General features: G+C 43.4%; 3 protein-coding genes across 6 annotated transcripts; 2 read left to right on the forward strand and 1 right to left on the reverse strand.

The window, feature by feature from the left end:
* Position 1: 1 nt before the first annotated feature.
* c8h22orf23 (chromosome 8 C22orf23 homolog) lies at positions 2 to 7,431 on the reverse strand. 4 transcript variants are annotated; one of them, XM_035636918.2, is made up of 7 exons: positions 7,325 to 7,431; positions 2,036 to 2,136; positions 1,831 to 1,893; positions 1,269 to 1,442; positions 1,032 to 1,169; positions 586 to 686; positions 2 to 349 (listed from the first exon to the last, which is right to left on the reverse strand). In XM_035636918.2, exons 2-7 carry the CDS (start codon positions 2,127 to 2,129, stop codon positions 230 to 232), a joined length of 690 nt encoding a protein of 229 aa, XP_035492811.2. In that variant the 5' UTR covers positions 2,130 to 2,136; positions 7,325 to 7,431; the 3' UTR covers positions 2 to 229. The 4 variants fall into 4 exon arrangements, with proteins under 4 accessions (XP_035492811.2, XP_035492809.2, XP_035492810.2 ...); XM_035636916.2 differs by lacking the exon at positions 7,325 to 7,431 and adding an exon at positions 4,015 to 4,150; XM_035636917.2 differs by lacking the exon at positions 7,325 to 7,431 and adding an exon at positions 3,610 to 3,925.
* Positions 4,238 to 8,821, forward strand: klf1 (Kruppel-like factor 1 (erythroid)). Its single transcript, XM_035636913.2, has 5 exons — positions 4,238 to 4,288; positions 5,024 to 5,362; positions 5,470 to 5,551; positions 6,391 to 7,228; positions 7,311 to 8,821. The coding sequence occupies exons 3-5, from the start codon at positions 5,477 to 5,479 to the stop codon at positions 7,484 to 7,486; spliced, it is 1,089 nt and encodes a 362-aa protein (XP_035492806.2). The 5' UTR covers positions 4,238 to 4,288; positions 5,024 to 5,362; positions 5,470 to 5,476; the 3' UTR covers positions 7,487 to 8,821.
* A 6,913-nt stretch (positions 8,822 to 15,734) lies between these two features.
* Positions 15,735 to 18,530, forward strand: LOC118312377 (NFIL3 like protein). The gene is made up of 2 exons (XM_035636912.2): positions 15,735 to 15,914; positions 16,449 to 18,530. The coding sequence occupies exon 2, from the start codon at positions 16,505 to 16,507 to the stop codon at positions 17,759 to 17,761; it is 1,257 nt and encodes a 418-aa protein (XP_035492805.2). The 5' UTR covers positions 15,735 to 15,914; positions 16,449 to 16,504; the 3' UTR covers positions 17,762 to 18,530.
* The last annotated feature ends 929 nt before the right edge of the window (positions 18,531 to 19,459 follow it).

Consider the following 19,459-nt stretch of genomic DNA (forward strand, 5'->3'; position numbering starts at 1 on the left):
ATGACGTTTGGTTTTTTATTTTCTGAATTTAATCCTTCAGGTTTCGGCTGAGCCACGTCTCAGCTGCTGATACAGTGTGAACACACTGCAACGGGTCAGCTGTGACCTCACAGTGGTTTACTGCAGGACTGATATTGCGCGCCAACCCATTCATAATCTGAATTAGTTGGAAGAAGTTTGTGTTGACTGGTATTGTAATATTGTAGCCTGATAACTGTTGAGTCAGATGTCAGTCTTCTCTTTTGTTGTCTCCATCGGGTGTATGTTTTCTGTCGACCGCTTTGTATTCTCCTCCTTCCCCCTGGCCGCCATCGCGAGCCTTCTCCAGTATCTCCAGCTCTCTGATTTTCTGGATTGGAGTCATGACACAACACACGTTTACATGCAATCATATTTCAGTATGTACTGGATGTGAATCTTCTGCCATTTTAAGGATCTATTCACAGTCCCGTTGAACTGCCTTGCAGCACCTAACTGTATATTGCTATCAAGATTAGATCTGAAGTTTAGCTTTCTTATTCAAACTACAGTACTGCATGATACAGACCAATTTTAGCTGAAGTTTAAAAACAATTTCATATTCACCTGGGATATTTCAGAGTTGATGATATGGATGTACTGCCTCTCCTGACCCAGAGAGGCCATGTCTGCCAGAAATTGTCTTCTGTCCTCTATCTCGTCCAGAACTGCACATTACAAGACACAAACACAGTCTGACATTAAACTGATTTGAGGCGCAGCAGCTAGTTTTACTCACCAAACTTTAATTTAGGCTAAAACCAGAGACCATCTTGCGATGGGATCACGGCAGCATGGTGACGTTCCCACCCATGAGCACTCAGTGGTCTTTACTACATCGTTGAAAAGAAACAAGACACTCCACACGATCGTCTTTCCCTCCGACGCAAAACATCCCAACTCAAATGTGGTGTGTTTGTGTGTCCAGGTTGTATCGTGCACATTTGCTTTCTGTTGCAGCGGCTGCTCTTCTACAGCAGAACATCATCTGCCTCTTGTGTCGTCAGTCTCACCTTCCTGAAACTGGTCCCTCTCCTCCGTCTCTTGTGGACTCCAACATGCAGGAACACTATGGGATGATGCAGCTGGCGGCTCTTCTTGTCCTGTCGCCATTAGGTTCTGAAGCCGCCTCTTCTCTTTCTCCAAGTCTCCTGGGATCGAGAAAATAAAAGTGACAAAATACATATATACAGTATTGACAAATACCCGTCAGGCCTGTCAAAACACACACGTCGGCCCCTAGATCATACTTGTAGGAGCAGGACAGAACTTCTCTCTGGTGTAGCTGTCCCCAGAACGACAGGCGTCGGCGCTGCGTCTCTGAGGCTTGCCTGGCAGGCGTCTGCGGACAGATTTACTGCTTTGGGGCGGAGCGGGAGAAGGTAACGATGTGGGGTCAGGGGTCAGCGGAAGTGACGCTCCATCTGTGGAGGAAAGGTTGGGTTTTTCTTTATTGTGGCAATTCAAAATGTAGCTAAGACAAATAAATGTATTAACATGGTGAGGGAGCAGTGCAGGAGGAAGGTCAATTCAACGCTCATTGAGCGTTTGTCTATTTTTAACGAGTGCATTGCAAATGTGTGGCAAATTGAGTTAAATGTAGAGAGTCATTAGAGATCCCCTATTATTATTATTGTTATTATTATGATGGATGATGATGATTATAATTCCTTTGAACTATGATATGATAATGTAACACTATCTCATATGCTGGGTGTTGCAATATAGATAGATGCAGTTGTTGATCACATTGAAATCTATCTATACTTGATTTTTGCACTCATGATAATATATATTAAAACATGTACTCACTCTTCAGACATTCATTGATCTGTTTTCTCTGGAAGTTGTTGAGCCTTGACTCCTGCATCATTACTGAGCGGAGGGGAAAGAGCATGAACACAAAGAGACGACACCCAACTGGTAAACACTTCTATGTAACTGACACACACACACACACACACACACACACACACAGTCCATCCACAACAGACTATCAACAAGTGCATCATCTCACATCTCAGCATGTCCTGGGTCTCCTTGCTGTACGCGGCGGCCCGGGGGCTGTTCCACAGGCCGCTGCCCGCTTTGCCTCGTGAGGAGGCCTCCATCTGCAACCTTTAATGAATACAAAATAAAATATAAAATACATTACCCACAATCACCCGTCAGAAATGGATTCTACATTAATGAAACATGTGACATTAGAAAACACATATTAAAGAAAATAGAAAGAACCTGTAGGAGCTCTCTCCTTTTCTCACCACACTCCCTTCGTCAACACACAAACGCCCATGCTGTTGCTATAGAAACCAACAACTAATTCCCGGTGAAGGGACTACAATGATTAAAAGATAGTTTGTTCTTAACTTCATATCTATATATTTATTTATTTATTTATAAATATACCTGTTTATCGATGGCGTTTTCTAAAAACTGATGCTAAGCTGTGATAAAATATAATACTATTTTTTACATTCGACAAGAGACGCAGTGACGACATATGGCCACGAGGTGGAGACAAAGTGGGATTCACCTCTACTTCCTATACAGACTATATGGCTACTGACAATGAAAAAAAGAAAAGAGTTTGTCATACACACAATGAGAGCGTACCAGAACAGCAATTTATATTTGTAGTATATATTTTAGATTACATAGAATTGTTTTATTTTGTATATTTGTAGTATATATTGTAGATTTTACATTGTCTGGCATTCTGTGGACAGAAAAAGAAGAATTTCCTTGTACAGGGAAGCATGTGTCCTTAATGTGCATATGACAATAAACTTGAATTTAATTGAATTTAATTAATTAAAAGAATGTTTTGGTTTATAAATATTAGATTAACTAAAAACTGAAATATTTGAAATACTGTAATGATTCCCCTTGCTGTCTACTTTTCCCATGTCTACTTTATTTTTTTCATAAAAATAAAAAATAAATCCATATTATATCACTAAAAATTCTTATAAGAAAGAGTACTTTGTTAAACCATTACTGTATGAACTTTAGGTGATCACATAAATAAGAGTTGCAAATTGTCACTTAATATACAGAGAAGTTAAACTGGGTATTGTGAGGCTCTGTGTGCACAGCATAAAAGTCCCTATTCAGTTATTATCATAAATCATAACTATGTATCATCATTACATCATAAATGATATATTATGAATATTTCAAGGTATTTTTATTTGACCACTAACAATTCCTAAATTACAAACACAAGCCTATGGAAGTGAAACCCGTGTTTGGGCCCACACAGAGGCTCTTGTGTGTGCCGGTGTCCACTACGATCGCTCAGCCTGCGTAGTGGACGCGTTGTGTGCTCGTCACTCTCAGGGAACGAGAGTCTTTATCAGTGGTGGGCTCGTCATCGGGGGTCCGCAGCAGTCAGAGGTCCATTATCTCTGGGAAGACAGCAGCCTGCCTCTGCCCCGCGTCGACAGATAAACAGTAGCCGGAAGATAATCACCTTTCGCACACAGGCCTTCTCAGAAGTAAGGGCCACAGCTCCTCAGCGGGAAGACGAGGAAGGAATCAGCGTTTTGACTTTACAGAGTCAAAAGCATTATTGTATCAGATACTTACCTGTCTACTTTTATCAACTAGTATCCGTATGTGTTTCAGGTCCTCGCCCTGAACGTCTAGAAGCAGCCCTGTGATAAAAGCTCATCCTGGGTCAATTGATGAACATCTTTACATCTATCTAAACATGTTTCTGTCCACGCTCGACAGATCACGCCAGTATAAAATGTCCACACACTTCACTGCACATGCTCCGGCCCACTATGCACTCTGTGCCAAAGCGTGCTTTGTTAGATAGTGTAGCCAGTCATCTGATAGTGGCCTATAACCTCTACTTGTGAATGAAAAACTGGTGAGGACTGCAGCTGGCTGCATTCAGCGGAAGACGAAGTTGCTACTATTTTGCTCTTTTCAGGTGTAGCTCACCTTTCTTTTTCTGGAATATTTCTCAGTCATTTGTTAACTTACTTGCTAGTGTTGGTTTTTTTGCCCTTCTTATAGACCAAATGCTTGATGGTGAGTGATTGTCATATGTTGCACAGTTTGAATGTTCATTCCCAATTCTTGACGATCATTAATTGGAATCCTATCACACGATCCCCGTTGATGTAATGATCAAAGGATCAAAAGCACACACACACACACACACACACACACAAACACACACACACACACACACACACACACACACACACACACACACACACACTCCTGTGATCTGTGATCTCATCGCACTTAACCGGTAGTGAATCCTCCCAGAATCCCCTTTTTGAAATATAACAGACACGTACATACAGAAACTGTGATGGTCTTTGCATTTGTCACGCGGAACTGCATCTTGATAAACGGTCTAAACTCTAAAACCTGGACTCTGTCTACATTCTCGCCTGAGCACAAACTTAGTTTCCTGATCCGACACCCTGAAGCAATTGTTGTCACACCACAATACACACTATCACACAGTTTATGATGACGTTCTTAATGCTCAAATTTTTACAAGTAGAGGTTCATTTCTCCCCCTTATTTTGCCCATATTTGTACGTGATACTTTTTATGTTTGGATATTTATGGAGGCCATACAACCTACGAGACAAAGTTTCCTCTGTCCTTTTCCTTTCACATTTGCCAGGGACAAACCAGAACGGCATGTTTGGTTGTATGTACACATGAATGTCTAGCAGGAGACATTTGAAAGGATTGATTTCAATAAAATGTATATTTGGTTTATGACCATACAACAATAGACAGGCGCTTCCCAGCACAGTCACTCCATGCTTCAGCAAACGTTGAAGCCTGTTTACTTAAAAGATATTACGGTACATTGTGATATTACAGAAATATATTCAATCAGGAAGCTCGGCACTGATTTTGGCTTTAATATAACATGATTCTTTAGTTATTAGTTTTTATATTTTTAACATTTGTTGGTGTGAAATCACACATTGGCGCTCGTCCTCTTTTCTTTTTTTTTCCCCAGAGTTGACTTCTTGCTCTGAATGCCGCAGGACAGGAGGACGGAGAGGTGGAGGTGCGATGGAAGAGTCTTCTTGGTGATTGTAAACGAACAATCATTAGGGCATAAATGAGAGTAACCAGCTGAGAAAGTGGCGCTTTTACGCTCCACCTCCTTTAACGGTCAAAAGCAACATGAAAAAGAGAGATTTGAAGTGAGACTCACAGCTGACAGAGATAGACAAGCGACAGGAGGGAGAGATATCAGGGCATGAATGGAGAAGAGGGGAGGCCGTTTCTGAGAGGACTGTAACTGGGATGATGGGGCCCGGCGAGCCGCCGTTTGACTTTCTGTTAGCTGAGGGTAAGGCGGTCATGTGAAAAGAAATAGTAGTAAAACAAAAAAGGAAGAGAAAAAACAAAAAAAGAGATCAACTTTACTGCTGTCTGCAAATCGGTTGTCAATTCAAGGTGCTTGATGGCAGTTACACAGGCCGTGCTCCCGCCCTTCAGCTTCTTCTCCAGCCTCGCTCACTCGGGCGACAATATGAAAGTGAGTATCATGTCGACCATCAGTCGTTTGGATCCTACACAGCAGCTGAGGGACGTTTGAGCTGAATTGAATAGTAACAAATGCAGATAAATATCTGATCATACGGATGGTAAATGTTGATCTTTGACTTTTATAATGATTGTTGCGGTGACGGTTAATTGTACATTTCACACATAATTTACACTTCATCACAGTTGATATTTACTTCACAATTGTCTTGAACTGTTAAGTTGACATAAGTGGCAGTCGTGAACTTCTACACCTGACTAGATGAAAGCTCGCGTCTTGTGTGTTTTCCTGCATGTGCTCTAAAAGAGACTTGGTTTTTCAAACTGATTTGATGCAGAGTTTGAGGTCTAATACTAATGTGGTTGGTTCTTGCTTTTGTACTGTGGAACATGTTTTTAGTTGTTGTTTGGGAGGAAGGAACTTCCAATTTGCCGTCCTGTGGAGTTTAAATGCACTTGTTGTAAGTTGTCCATACTTGCTGCAAAAAAAAATAAATCCATTGTTATGTGCAAAAATGTATAAAAATGACTTTTGACAAACCAAGACAGTGTGTTCTGCAGTTACAGTCTTTTTAGTACCAGATATCTTCTCTGTGTTTGTACAGACAATGTTCCCTTTGTGGAGCTATTGTAGATCAGGACAAAGTGGTACAAAAGTAGAAATGCGCCACTAGAAATACTTTGGAGGAAGGATCCCCTTGCAATCTGGCTTGGGCAGCAGGAACCATTTCAGCAGCTAATAACACTTGCGACGTACATGTGGGCATGTGAGCAATGTCTGAAGATAGATTTGTAAAAATGAGACCCGATATTTTCTCTGAAAACGTCTAGGTGCGGAAGTCTGAGGGTGGCTCTCTCCCTCTGGACTCTCTCAGTGACAAGCTGTCGCCGAGCAGCTCTGAGCAGCTGCAGCTCTCTCAGAATATGGCAGAGGGGCTCCTGGATGACGACAGCCGAGCATCTTGGGACATTGAGTTCCTGCTGTCTGACTGGTGCAACCCTTCGCCTGACTTCAACCCCCCCCTGGAAAACAACGATCAGCAACTCCCACAGCTTGCCCCGTACGCAGCGTACCAAGTGACGGGCGCGTGCAAGGACCCGCCTGGTCAGGAGTGTCTGCAGGTGAACGGCGGCGGCCTCGTGGTGGAGCTGCTGCCCCCCGCTCACGCCACAACGGTCCAGCCAGAGCTCTATCACCGTGGTTACACCGACGAGCAAACAGGTCGGAGTCCAGTTCCCAGTCAACCTGGCGTAGATCAGTTCGGCTTCCCGCAAGGCAGCAGAGGAAGCCACAATAAGGTCGCATCATGGGACTTTAACCCCTATTATCCGCAGCAGCACCCCTCCATGGTGGCCTTCCCTAACAGCAGGTTCATCCCAACCCAAGCTGTGACCCCTGACCCTCGACACTACAACTACATGCCCAACTTCGGTCACAACCCCAACCCTTTCTGTGACTACGCCCACAGCCAGGCGACCAGCCACCTGCCTCTTCACCAGCAGCCCCTGCTGGTCAGATCGCAGCTGCCCCCCACGGGGACGGAGGGCAAGCGCGGCCGAAAGACCACGGGCAAAAAGCGGCCCGCCATCCACAGCTGTGAATACCCGGGCTGCAGCAAGAGCTACACCAAGAGCTCGCACCTCAAGGCTCACCTCCGCACCCACACAGGTAAGACCAAAAATACACCACAAGGAGATTGTCATGTATTTGTTTTGATAATCACCATTATTCTCTGATGTTTATCCAAAAGGGGAAAAGCCTTACCAGTGTTCCTGGGAGGGATGCAGCTGGAAGTTTGCCCGCTCGGATGAGCTGACACGTCACTACCGCAAGCACACGGGCCAGAAACCCTACGAGTGTCTGCTGTGTCAGAGGGCCTTCTCCCGCTCCGACCACCTGGCTCTGCACATGAAGAGACACACTTGATGCGCACACGCACACGCGCGCGCGCACACACACACACACACACACACACACACACACACACACACACACACACACACACACACACACACACACACACACACACACACACACACACAGAGAAAACTGACAACACTGAAAAATCTTCAACTCCTTGCTGCGGGAAGTTTGACATTGTGTTTGTGTTTTACAAGCACAAAGACAAATGTGATTAATGTAATTTGACAGCCCTCAACTTACGTGACAATTGATATCCACGGCCACAAACGTAATTTGACAATGACTGCATGACCTTTAAAAGAGTATTCAATTTAGCAGATGAAGAGAAGAAAAGAGAGAGAAGGAAAGAAAAGAAAAAGAAAAGAAAGAGAAGAAGAGATGTAACAGGTTTTTTTTAAAGAATAAGAACGACATGACATTGACATTATGACATACCTAAGAGAGCTACATTACCCACAGTGCTCCTTGACTGCCACCAGTTCAGTCTGGTAACCAGGTGTTTCTGTGCTGGTAGGAGATGATGTAGCCACCAGAGGGAGCTGAAGACTTTATGCAATTTATTTTCATTGTTGTACTCTCCCATAGCAAGAAATGTCTCAAATCAGTACACTTGCCGGTTGCGTGAAGTCAGATTTGTTACTCTGACGTCATTAGAAACACGACTATAGGACATTGGGGACCTTCACTGGTGTAATGACCTCCCTGTCCTTAAACGTCGACCGTCACAGAACACGCCACATGTCCCCTCTCACCCTGAAATGCCACCGAAATCTAATTGTACCGCAAACACCAAGACTTGAGTCCTCACTCATCTGGTCCTCTAAAGACCAGCACAAGAAAACACACACACACACACAAACACACACACACACACACTCATAATGTAAACTTTAAGCGATGAGGGCCACTCAAACAAACACTGTACACACACAGACAGCAGACTAAAACACTAACAAAAAAAGACAAGTGTAACAGGTTATTATAGTGTATCCAGTAGGAACTCATGACTCTTTGAGTGTACAGTCAATGCAGGGTTGTGTATTTTAGTCATCTAGCCTTGTAGTTATTCTGTTTGGGGAATTTTATCCTTAAAAAAACAAATTGTGTGCTTTCGTCTTTCTCACCTAGCAGACTTTCAAATCTGTAAATAATCAGCTTCTTTCTCAGCTGTCCGTTATCATCTAAAAGTTAGCAACATATTTATTAACATAATCTTTTAAATTAACAGGCGATATTATATTATTATTGTACATTGTTTTTTTATTCTCAAAAGAGTCCTTTTAATTATTGTTATCATCGTGATATTTCAAATAAAGGCCTCCGATGCTGTAAAGCTGCCTCACAGCGTGACCTCTTTTATTCAAGTGGCTGAAGTTGAAATAAACAAATATCTAAAAATTAATGAAACGTTCAAATAGCAATGGTAATGTCGGCCTTTGGCCTTTAGGTGGCGGCCTTCCTGTTATTATGCCAGCACTGATGCCTGCGGGCTGTTGGCAACTGCATCTGCAGTGTTTCTAAACTGGGCGAGGATGGGATTAGAATGAAAATCTGCTTATGTAACTTGGCACTTACTGATTCATCCTGATTATGTCAGATGATGACGGCCGTCATCACATTATGGAGCCGCACACACACACACTAACACACGCGTAAATGTGTATACATATAATATAAATGTAGTGCATGGGCTCTTGTGTGTTTAAATAGCTCTCATGGTGTTTACAGTCATATATTTGAGTTGTAGCAGGTATGATAGTTTAATAGGTTTTATTTGCTGTATACTCACTTGGTCCAAAATAAGGTCCGGAGGACTGGTTAAGAGACATAGTGATTAATCTCCATTTGACCTTCACTCCTAGTTTCCCTTTTGGTTCACTATCATGGCTATGATTGGATTCTTAAACCTGCTTATCCAGGATGAGCATGGTGACAGGTGAGCGGAGAAGTGACCCAGTAACTGCGCGCGCGCACACACACACATGCCTTGCTCAGCACAGCTTAATGTACACATGTGAGGTAGTCCAGAGACTGTGGTCGCATAGCAAGATAGTCCACATCGTGTGGATGAATCCACAACAGACATAGTCACGAGGCCCCCATCTGCAGAATTAGTTCATTTTCCGCGCAGCGTTCGAGGGTACGTGGTTTGGGGATTTGGGAGGTGACACAAGGACAGAGGCAGAGCTCTGACCTGCAGTGGCCCGTGAAAAGAACAAACAACCAGACTGAACTAAACAAATCCCCTCTCTCCTCTTCCACTTTCTAGTTCCTCCTCCTCCTGGTTACATCATGTCATACCTCTCAAGAGGATATTATGCAGGCATTGTGTGTCCACGGCATGACTTGAGCGTAAGCAGTCTGCTAAACAAACCCTGCCGCGTGAGCAATACTTTGAATATTTTCCTCGGAAAGAAAACATATTGTGGTCTCACCAGATGGTATCGGCAGTATAATAGGTCAAAGGTTAACATTTTTTAGCCATTGACAACAACGTAAATCCCCATTTCATAAAGCAAAATAAATCTTGGAAAAGGCTAATCAAACCACTTCATTTGATTTGACTCAGAGAATACTACCTACTTCCTGCTGCACGTAGATCCATATTTCATCATCATGAAAACATGATGACGAGTGCTCGAATGCTGAGCATCTGCGGGGAGGTTGACTGAGGACAGATGTGTAATTAGATTCGCTCTCCCCTCCTTGTTTTCCCCCGTGCAGAAATACAGATTAATCTGTGTTCTCCCCGTGGAGAGGGCATCTCAGGACACTTGTTTGACAGAAGCAGAGAGTTAACCGAGATGAAACAGTGGTCACGTCTATTCCCGCCGGCAGCATCAATAATAAAATGACAGTCCTTCTATGTAATGCATTTATAATTCCGAGAACGCTGTGGAGAAGTGAAAATGTAATCGGAGACATTTTTAAAAGAATTTTCCAATTGATTTTTCAGTGTGCTGAGCTGTTCAATTATTTAATAACATGTTTACTTCTCTTTGAGTTCTGTGTGGTCCAAAGTGGTAAACACAGCACAATTTTAACCCTTGCACGTTGAGTGGAAAAAATAATAACTCTTCAAAAATGTAATCGTATTTATGTGTGGGGAATAAAACATTGCAGTTGGATTTAAGTGGTAAATGTACCTCCGGTTAGAGTCAGCTGATATTACATTATAAAGTACAGAGAAAAGGCCGGGGCACTGATGACGGCATGATTAACGCCTGTAAGTATGACTTATTGAATCAACCCTGTCACAAGTTAGCAGTTGATCCGAGGGTATATAAGACAAGACATTCTGAAGGTCTTGACATTCTATAATGGCATATTAAACTATGTGACATCCAGGGCATGATGTCTGAACAACAACTGCATCTACCATGGGTTTTAAGAGAGAGACATTTCAGCTACCGAAACATTTTAGTCCGTTCTATGCAAACACTTGTGCAACATCGCACTGTATTCACACGACCTCAGCAGAACAACGGTGTTGCTGTAAATAAGCTTTTTTTGCAAAAAGAGTCACCTCCGTTCACCGGACAGACTTATGCACTTGTGCAGTCAAAGAGAAACAGACTCTCAGACAACAGTCGGTGTAGAGAATATTGTAGCGGCTCATATTTCAGGAGCCCTGTCTCTCTCCAGTGAGCTTTAAATGAATGGATTTTCTCTGCATTATTAAACCCTTTCTACATTAGGACAAACCGAGACATCTATCTTCTTCTTTTTTTGCGGCGGTTACATATTCACGGCCAGAGCCAAACTGGCAACCCTCCACATGGTAGGAGAGATAAGGATTTCTTGATGCAGAACTGGCCAAGCACAATACGCTCTCTCTCTCTCTCTCTCTCTCTCTCTCTCTCTTTCTCTCTCTCTCTCTCTCTCTCTCTCTCTCTCTCGGCTCAACTCGTTCAAAGTATATTAATATAGATATCTGTATGCATGTTCAGCATTGTTGACTGAACCGTTTGTTTTGCATTTACGCAACCTCACATAATGGGAACTCTTGGCCTGATGTCCGAAAACCGGATGAGGATTAGGGCTGTGAAAGCCGCTGCAGCACAGAGACAGTTGGCAGGGATTGGGAGTCCAAGTGGATCGAGGAACGGAAAAAGGAGGGAGCGAGTGTGAGGGAGACAGGGAGGGGAGGGGGAGGGTGGGATGGTTCTCCTGATTTGAACTCGAGCGTACACACACACATAAAGTCAAACAAGGCCACTGTCCACTCCGGCCAGAGACATTCAATTACTCTCTGCCTTCGTTATCCGTGGCTCTGATGAAGCGTCACGTGAACACATGAACACATTTTTGTAGTTTTGAGGAGATTCTCTGACAATATATATTCAAAATACATCACCCTAATCTTGACCTGAAAAAATGGTTACTTCCGTGATTTAATCTTACGTGTGAGGACACTTCAAAAAAAAATCAAAAATAAAACTGGTGAAGTTGCGGTATCCTGAACCAAAAAACATCCTCCCTGCCGGCGTCTTTCCATCTCTTTTTAAAAGACTTACTGTTAAGAATTTAAAGTCCAATCTAAATCCAAATCTCAAACCCAATTTGTACATTTTGCAGAGTTGTCTTCTCTTGACTAGATAAAACTCCTCCACTGAAGAGATTACACAACAGATTTCACAGGCTGAATAGTGAATAGTCTACCATACTCCCTCTGAATGGTAAACTGACTTCACATGCAAATTTGGTGGCGTCTCCCTTGACAACCATCACAACATGCCTACCCTAACATATACAAAAACTTCAGCCTAAACCCTAATTCTAACTGTTACCCTTAAACCAAGTCTCGACTCTCAAACAGACTAAGGACCCCCGTGAAAACGAGATGGTTCATCTCAAGGGACTTATCCTTCTTATAAATGTTCTTTTTTTTTTTTTTTAAATCTCTGAAAACACACACACACAAACACACACTGCTTTCATATTTTGCACTATATCTCAGTTAAATAATCACTGGTACATAAGGGATGTCAAGTGCTGTCGATCAACCTTCAGCACAACACATTGGGACACGACAGTGTCTCAGAGGGCAAGAGCTAATGTTCAAAGCTGAGTCATGATACAAAGTGTTCATGCACACAAACACACACACACACAATGCACCACAGAGATTATGATTTAACCCGATCGTGGCAAATGTCTCCTTCATTTTCACAGAGTCAGGAGAGACACAGTTTTAACACTGTGGTGAGACTGATACAAGACTGTTTTCTTTTTTTACCAGTGCATATTGAAGCATAGAAATGGATCCTATCCAGTTTTACATTTGTCCTTTTGTCTCACAATTCTTGGAAAAAGTATCCATGAAAATGAGAGAAAAAAAAATAGGAAGACTGCCACGCTATCAAAAAGTTTCCCCTTCGATGTCGAAAAACTCTTGAGACAAATCCATTTGAAGAGAAAACTGGCGAAACGATCTGGGCCCTCTTTCTTTGTTACGTGGTGTGTGCGCAGTGTCAGTGTGTCCAGAGTTTTCATCTGGCACCAGCTAGCTCACATAGCTCATGAGTGAATTTTCTCGACTGCTGTGGATGTCACAGACATTAAATATGATCATTCATGTCCCCCATCTAGGATGGATTGTAGTGACTTTGATTCTCTAGACGTAAAGGTCCATTGTCACGTCAGTGTTTAATTTTAATTTCAACACTCTGGTTTATGTCCAAATACCATCACCCTTAACTGTATATAGTGTTTACTGCTCATTAGCAGTACACAAGGCGTATCAGATCTTGTATCCATTGTAATGGAGTGTAATTAATATCTTCAATTGAAATCCTAAAGAATCCTGTAAGCTGTCAGCATTTTGGAAATAATTGATTCACCACAGGCATACATCCGATGGATCTCTTAAGGTCACAGGTCAATTGATGTTATTGTTATTGAAATGACCAGAGAGGACATACAGTGCAGAAATACATTAAATAATGAGAAGTTAAAATGTTGTCTTGTGTGGGGGAGACTGGTGAAATGGACACAGAGACAGAGAGGTCCAGTGTGAAGCATTTCCATGTGCGTGGACGGAGGAAGTGTCACTGTCCAGCAGATCGCTCACGGAACAATGTTCCTTTTTTTCTGAGCAGACTCACCCCAGCTGAACTTCCAGCGCTGCGTAGTCCTCAAACGCTCTCTCTCTCTCTCGCTCTCTCTTTGTGTATTACATAACATCTTCTCTTTTCCATTCTGCACTATCTGCCGACATTTGAGTGGCTCCCTCTCTCTGGACAGCTGCCTTTACAATACACGGTTATATACTTTATATATTCACTCACAGGTGACAAGCTTTTGATCTGCAAAAGGGGAGATAGACTGAGTGAGTGGCAGTGGACATTCTTACACAACAACAGGGAGCACGTGCAAAAAACCCAAAACGGTTCAGAGTATCTGTGTTGCGTTGAACTGCTTGTTATAAGCACCTACCTGCAAAGAGAGCAAATGAGGACAGCTCAAGCCACCGCTGCGGCTGTGCACACAGGCTTTTTAAAACTGTATGATCTCATCTAACACAATGACATGAAAGAAAAATGAAGGACAAAACCAAAACCTTTGCCGCAGATTTCAAATAGACCAGCGATGAGCCTCTCTTTTTTTATTAAAAACACAAGAAATATATTTTCTCTGCTTCAAATGGAACAGCAGTAAAACAAACACTCAACATCCTCTAAGTAAGAGCTCATAGGATGTGTCTATGTTACAAATTAAAATGTTTAAACTCTCGAATTGAATTAGACGCGAGGACTCATGACCCAGTTCAAACTGTTAAACGGATTCAAACATGTTGTGTAATTTACTTTGATCACTTTGACCTGTTTCAGACCTGTGTGTGTGCATGTTATAGTATTATAGGCCAAGAAAAACTGTATCACGATGGAGCTGTAGAGGATTTCTTCCACCGTTTGGTGATGGTTCAACACGTGACATGTAACTTGTCAGGCCACTGTGAGTTGAGCCAGAGTAAAAACTGACATAACATTTCCATGTATGACTGTATAAATAAAAGCATGTGCTTCTCCTGGTGATGCATGCCAGACTTTTTTTTGTCTACTGCTTTGGTGTAGAACTGTCTAGAAACAGTTTTTTTGTTGTTGGATGAATTGCCTTGACATTTTGTTTATACGTTCATGATCACCAGAGGACGAATCCTACTCAATTCGATGATGACCACCAGCAGGTCAAAGTTTTCACCTGTTCAATATTGAGAACATTGGCCCGGGATTTTTGTAGACATAGTGATCGTGACGCGTGAAAATGTCACTCTGTGCTCTACTTTAGATTTTGACTAAATACCTCCAAAACTTTCCCATCAGCCCCTGCTGTACTTTATGCTGAGTAGAGATTGTTAGCATGCTGCATGCTAGTAAGTCTACCATACATTGTTATTTTGAACACTATTCCACAGCGCCACAGGGCCTCCAGGTAGTGCTTCACCAGGCTGCTAGCATAGCTTCCCTCGTTTGGTTTTTATTACTAATTGTATGTAATCGTCGAACTCCAGTCAACTCTCAAATAGACAGATTCGCGGCCACACTGGTAGTGTAATTAAAACCGGAGAGCTGGGCTTTTGCGTTCGTGTTGACCCTTCTCGGTCGCCGTAGGAACTAGCTAAACACTGAACCTTAACACCAAAGCCGTTGAGAGAGAGTAGCGACAACGGAAGTCCAAAGCGCTTGCACGTCACGTGACTCCGGTAGACTTCAGTTAGTTCCCGGAAGTTCTTGGCGCGCAAAGTAGGATCCATTATTCAGAGCGACAGAACTGCGATTCTCGGTAATTAGTAGTCCATAAATGTGTCGGTTTACAATAAAGCAGACCGACATGCCTGTTTGGTTACTCGATGTAGTTAGTCAATACGCATTTTGCTATTGATTTGATTCAGATGCGGCGATAATATACAATCTAGTTATTTAAACGTCTTACCATTGACTCCACTCGGCTGCTACTTTAATGCGCTGCTGCTCACTTCCGGGAACTTTTGCGAGGCTCCATGGTCTCGGAGTTGTCGCGACACCAATGGTTTGTTTATACTGTGACACATTCTAAGGTCCGCATGTTTATTGAATGTGAAAAATTTGGTCACGATGTTTTGCTCAGTTTATTTTCCATCTTGGCTTTCGGGAAAAACAATTACGTACTTCATTCAGCTGCCAACTGTATTACAGATTAAAAAACACATTGAAAAACATGTCCCTGTTCCTCTGCCGCTTCCACTCAGCCGGCTTCCCGCAGGAGGGAGGGAGGGAGGGAGGGGTCAGCCGGGGTGACCATCCGACCCGGGCTGAACCGACGAGCGTGGGGATGAGACGCCAGAGAGATGCGGAGCTTTTGAGGAGCAGAAACATCCAGAGGACCCACATGTCCCCTCTCTCTGACAGGCAGAGCTGTTCATAAAAAGAGCCCAGCAGCGGTTTGATTCGTGAGTAACAATTTCCTCAATAGTTTCAAGTGTTCCCCCCACGAGATTTATCACCAGTTTCATTGCTTTTCATCGTGTGAGTAAACCTGGTTCAACAGTTTTGGAGCAGGCTTGTGTGTGATGTTCCACAGTCGTCATCCTACTTTTATGTCAACAACAAACAAGACAAAAAGATTGTCAGTGAAAACTGTAAATGCCTGGTTTTGGTCTCTGGCTTGCAAACAATTCGACTCTTAATCAAATTCAGAAAAACGAAATTTTAAATATAGAGGAGTAATAAAATATTTCAGATATTTTTTTTCTCTCATAAATGTTTAAATTCCTCTATGAAATGTAACTTTGTACATTTGGTATTCATGTGATAAATTTCACTGGTGTAATTGCAGTTTTGGTATTAGACAAATAAAATATATGAATGTAGTCTGGTGGTTCTTTTGAAGTAAATACAGATGCAAAATATGATGATAAAATGTTTGTCAACATTGTAAACAAATCCCCACCTCATTACATGTGCTTGTGTATGTTCACCACTAGGTGGTGCCATCACAGTGAGTTCCTGGCAGAGCCTTATCCTCCTGAAGTGATCGAACATGACGGGTCAGACTGAGGGAGCCGTCATCCAGGACCCGTCAGTGCCCTCACTGCGAGGTGTGGAGGGTCTTGAGTACAGACCTCCGGGTGGGGCCATGTCCTTCACCGATGAAGCTGTTTCTATCCTGACCTCCACAAGCCAGCTGGCGCGAACCCTCCTCGGTCGCACCTTTGTACCCCAGCCCAAAGAGAACCCTGCCAACGCGGAGGCCATGGCCGGCAGCAGCTGTGATGAAGACAACAGCACACGACGCAAACGGGAGTTCACCCCGAACGATAAGAAAGATGAAGGCTACTGGGACAAGAGAAGGAAGAACAACGAGGCAGCCAAGCGGTCCAGAGAGAGGCGGAGAGCCAATGACATGGTGCTGGAGAGGAGGGTCCTGGGTCTGCTGGAGGAAAACGCTCGGCTGAGGGCGGAGCTGTTGGCCCTCAAGTTTCGCTTCGGTCTTGTCAAGGATTCGTCTGATGTGAACATCCTGCCACTCTCTGTACCCCTATGTGCACACCCACCACCCAGTACAACACATTTCTACCAGCCTCACAATGATGGACCCTCCTACCTCAAAACACAGCAGAGTGCCAGCACCCACCAAATCCAGCCCCACCTTCCGCAGCAAGCTCCCATCTATGGACCGAGGGTAGCCGGGCCATTGTTAAGCCACAGTGTATCTGAGGATTCAGGCGTTTCCACCTCAAGTAGCTCAAATATGGGAAGCCCTGTGTTTTTTGACGACACTTTGAGTGACCGCGGTGGGCCCTCACCAAGGGAGCTGGTGGAGGAGCCACAGGGCTACGACTCACACATCTGTCCCCTGGATGTCAACGGGGGTCAGTATGTACACAAACAAGACTCCCCTGATGGTTTGAGGAGCCTCCCGCACAAGCTCCGCTTCAAAGGCCCCAGTGGTGGCAGTGACGGAGGGGAGATGTCTCCTCCCTCTGACAACAGACACAGTGAACATCGTATAGCCACCGTGGGGCCAAACATCCCGGTGAGGGTCCACAAGCAGGCAGGGTGGGAGAGTCGGGCAGAGACTCAGGCTCCTTGGTCCAGGGAGGAGGCCGGTGGTGGACTCGGGCAGCAGTATCAGGGTCTGTCTTCTGGATATTATAATTCCTCGTCTCTGCAGAACTCCAGGGACACTAGTACACCCGAGGACATCAGCCTGAGGTCGCAGATGAGCTGTTTGTCTCAGGAAGTGGCTCAGCTCAAAAGGCTCTTATCTCAGCAGCTGTTCTCAAAGATCTCTTAGAACCTGAACAGAAGAGGAGCAAATCCAGATCAAATTCAGACAGACATAATTCACATTCTATCTCTCCGACAGCTATTTCCACTGTGCAGCATTGCACCAGTGTGAACAGCCACCTCTGAAAGGACAGACTTTACCCGCAGCACCTGTTTCACTGGAAAAGCTTGGTCTTAGTGAGCTGCGTGTTTCGGAATGTTCAGCACATGCTACCTTTTGATATAAGGCTCAATGACCGAAAACCAAAAAGTGATTCTCATGTGATTCATTGTGATCATGCTGAATTTCAGCGATTTTGAAGGATGCAGTACATATCGGAACACTCGATTGAACAGATCAGACACAAACATGCTAGATAGTGCACACAGTTATCATTTGTAAAAACCTTAGTATCACCGTGTTTGACACAAATGTGAACATTAACATATATGTTCACGTGTGTCTCTTCTTTCAGCATAAGTTATGTTGTGTAAAAAACATTATCTTGTCTTAAATGTGTAATAAATGTGATAGATATGATGTTTCGTGCCCATCACTATATCTGTTTCTGGTTTATGTTGTGACAGCAATGTACAGAAAAATCACTGTCATTTCAGCACTGTTCAGAATTGTAACTATTTCAAAATAAAAGTATATTTTAATCAGGAAACTGGTGCTTTTTAAAAAGATTCAAACTGTGATGCTTTTAGCATAATTTAGACTACAAAACATTACTGTTCTGTATTTTGTTCCCGAGTACCCGTGTATTTTTGAAAAATCACCGTGCAATATTCAAGACCGCTTTGAGCTTTTTTCAGCTGCAGTGTGCATTACATCACAGGATCAGTGTGGCAGGGCAGAGGGAGCTAGGGGAGTTGTGTCACTGGAGTGGGGAGGTGCAACGCTCAAGTGATATCATTTGAATTGCATTTATGTCTTTCCTTTCTTTGATGGATTCTTTAAAAATGTAAACACAAACTCGGCGTCAACTCGGGTCACTAAGCTGAGGGGGGACAGTGGGGTGTGGGGGAGAAAGGGGAGAGGAGTGAGACTGCTCTGCATGACTCATCTTCCACGTCAGCAGTAGAAAAGCTATTTTTAGGCCTGAAGTAGCTGCGGTGGAGACTGATTGGCCCACATCGAAGTGGAGGGTACAGGTCCAGAATACATTAACAGCTGGAAAGAGAATGAAAAAAACTGCAGACAGATTCTTGTGGGAAGCCAAAAAGCTGCAGTGCATAAACCGAATTATCTTTTTTTCGTGTGTTACCGGATGAGTCATTCGCGGGAAAGGTCATTAACACATTCTTGGGACATATTTCCATCTTCAGGGTTCAGTCTGTTTTTAACATCAACACCAGGTGGCGCCATGTGTCTTCATCAGCACTGATCATTGACTCATTCATTCATTCATTCATTCACTGGCAGCAGTGTTACTACAGAGGTCATCTCCGTTGTGTTTACAGCACAGCACTTCCAGCTTCAAATTGATCACTTTGAGCACACAGCGCAGTGACGCATGAAGCAGGAGCTTGGAAATTACAACCACATGATCAATAAAAATACATTTTAATGCTTGAGTGTGAGGTTAAACCGATTTTTAGCAGACCCTGCACTGCTGCAGAGTACCCTTCTTTAGGCCATGGCCTTGTTTCTGTCTCTCCACAATAACAACAACAACAACAACAACAAAAGATGCTCATGAGATCTTTTGTTTGTGATCAA

The sequence above is a fragment of the Scophthalmus maximus genome, chromosome 8 (genome assembly GCF_022379125.1).
Source record: "Scophthalmus maximus strain ysfricsl-2021 chromosome 8, ASM2237912v1, whole genome shotgun sequence".
Lineage (NCBI taxonomy): Eukaryota > Metazoa > Chordata > Actinopteri > Pleuronectiformes > Scophthalmidae > Scophthalmus > Scophthalmus maximus.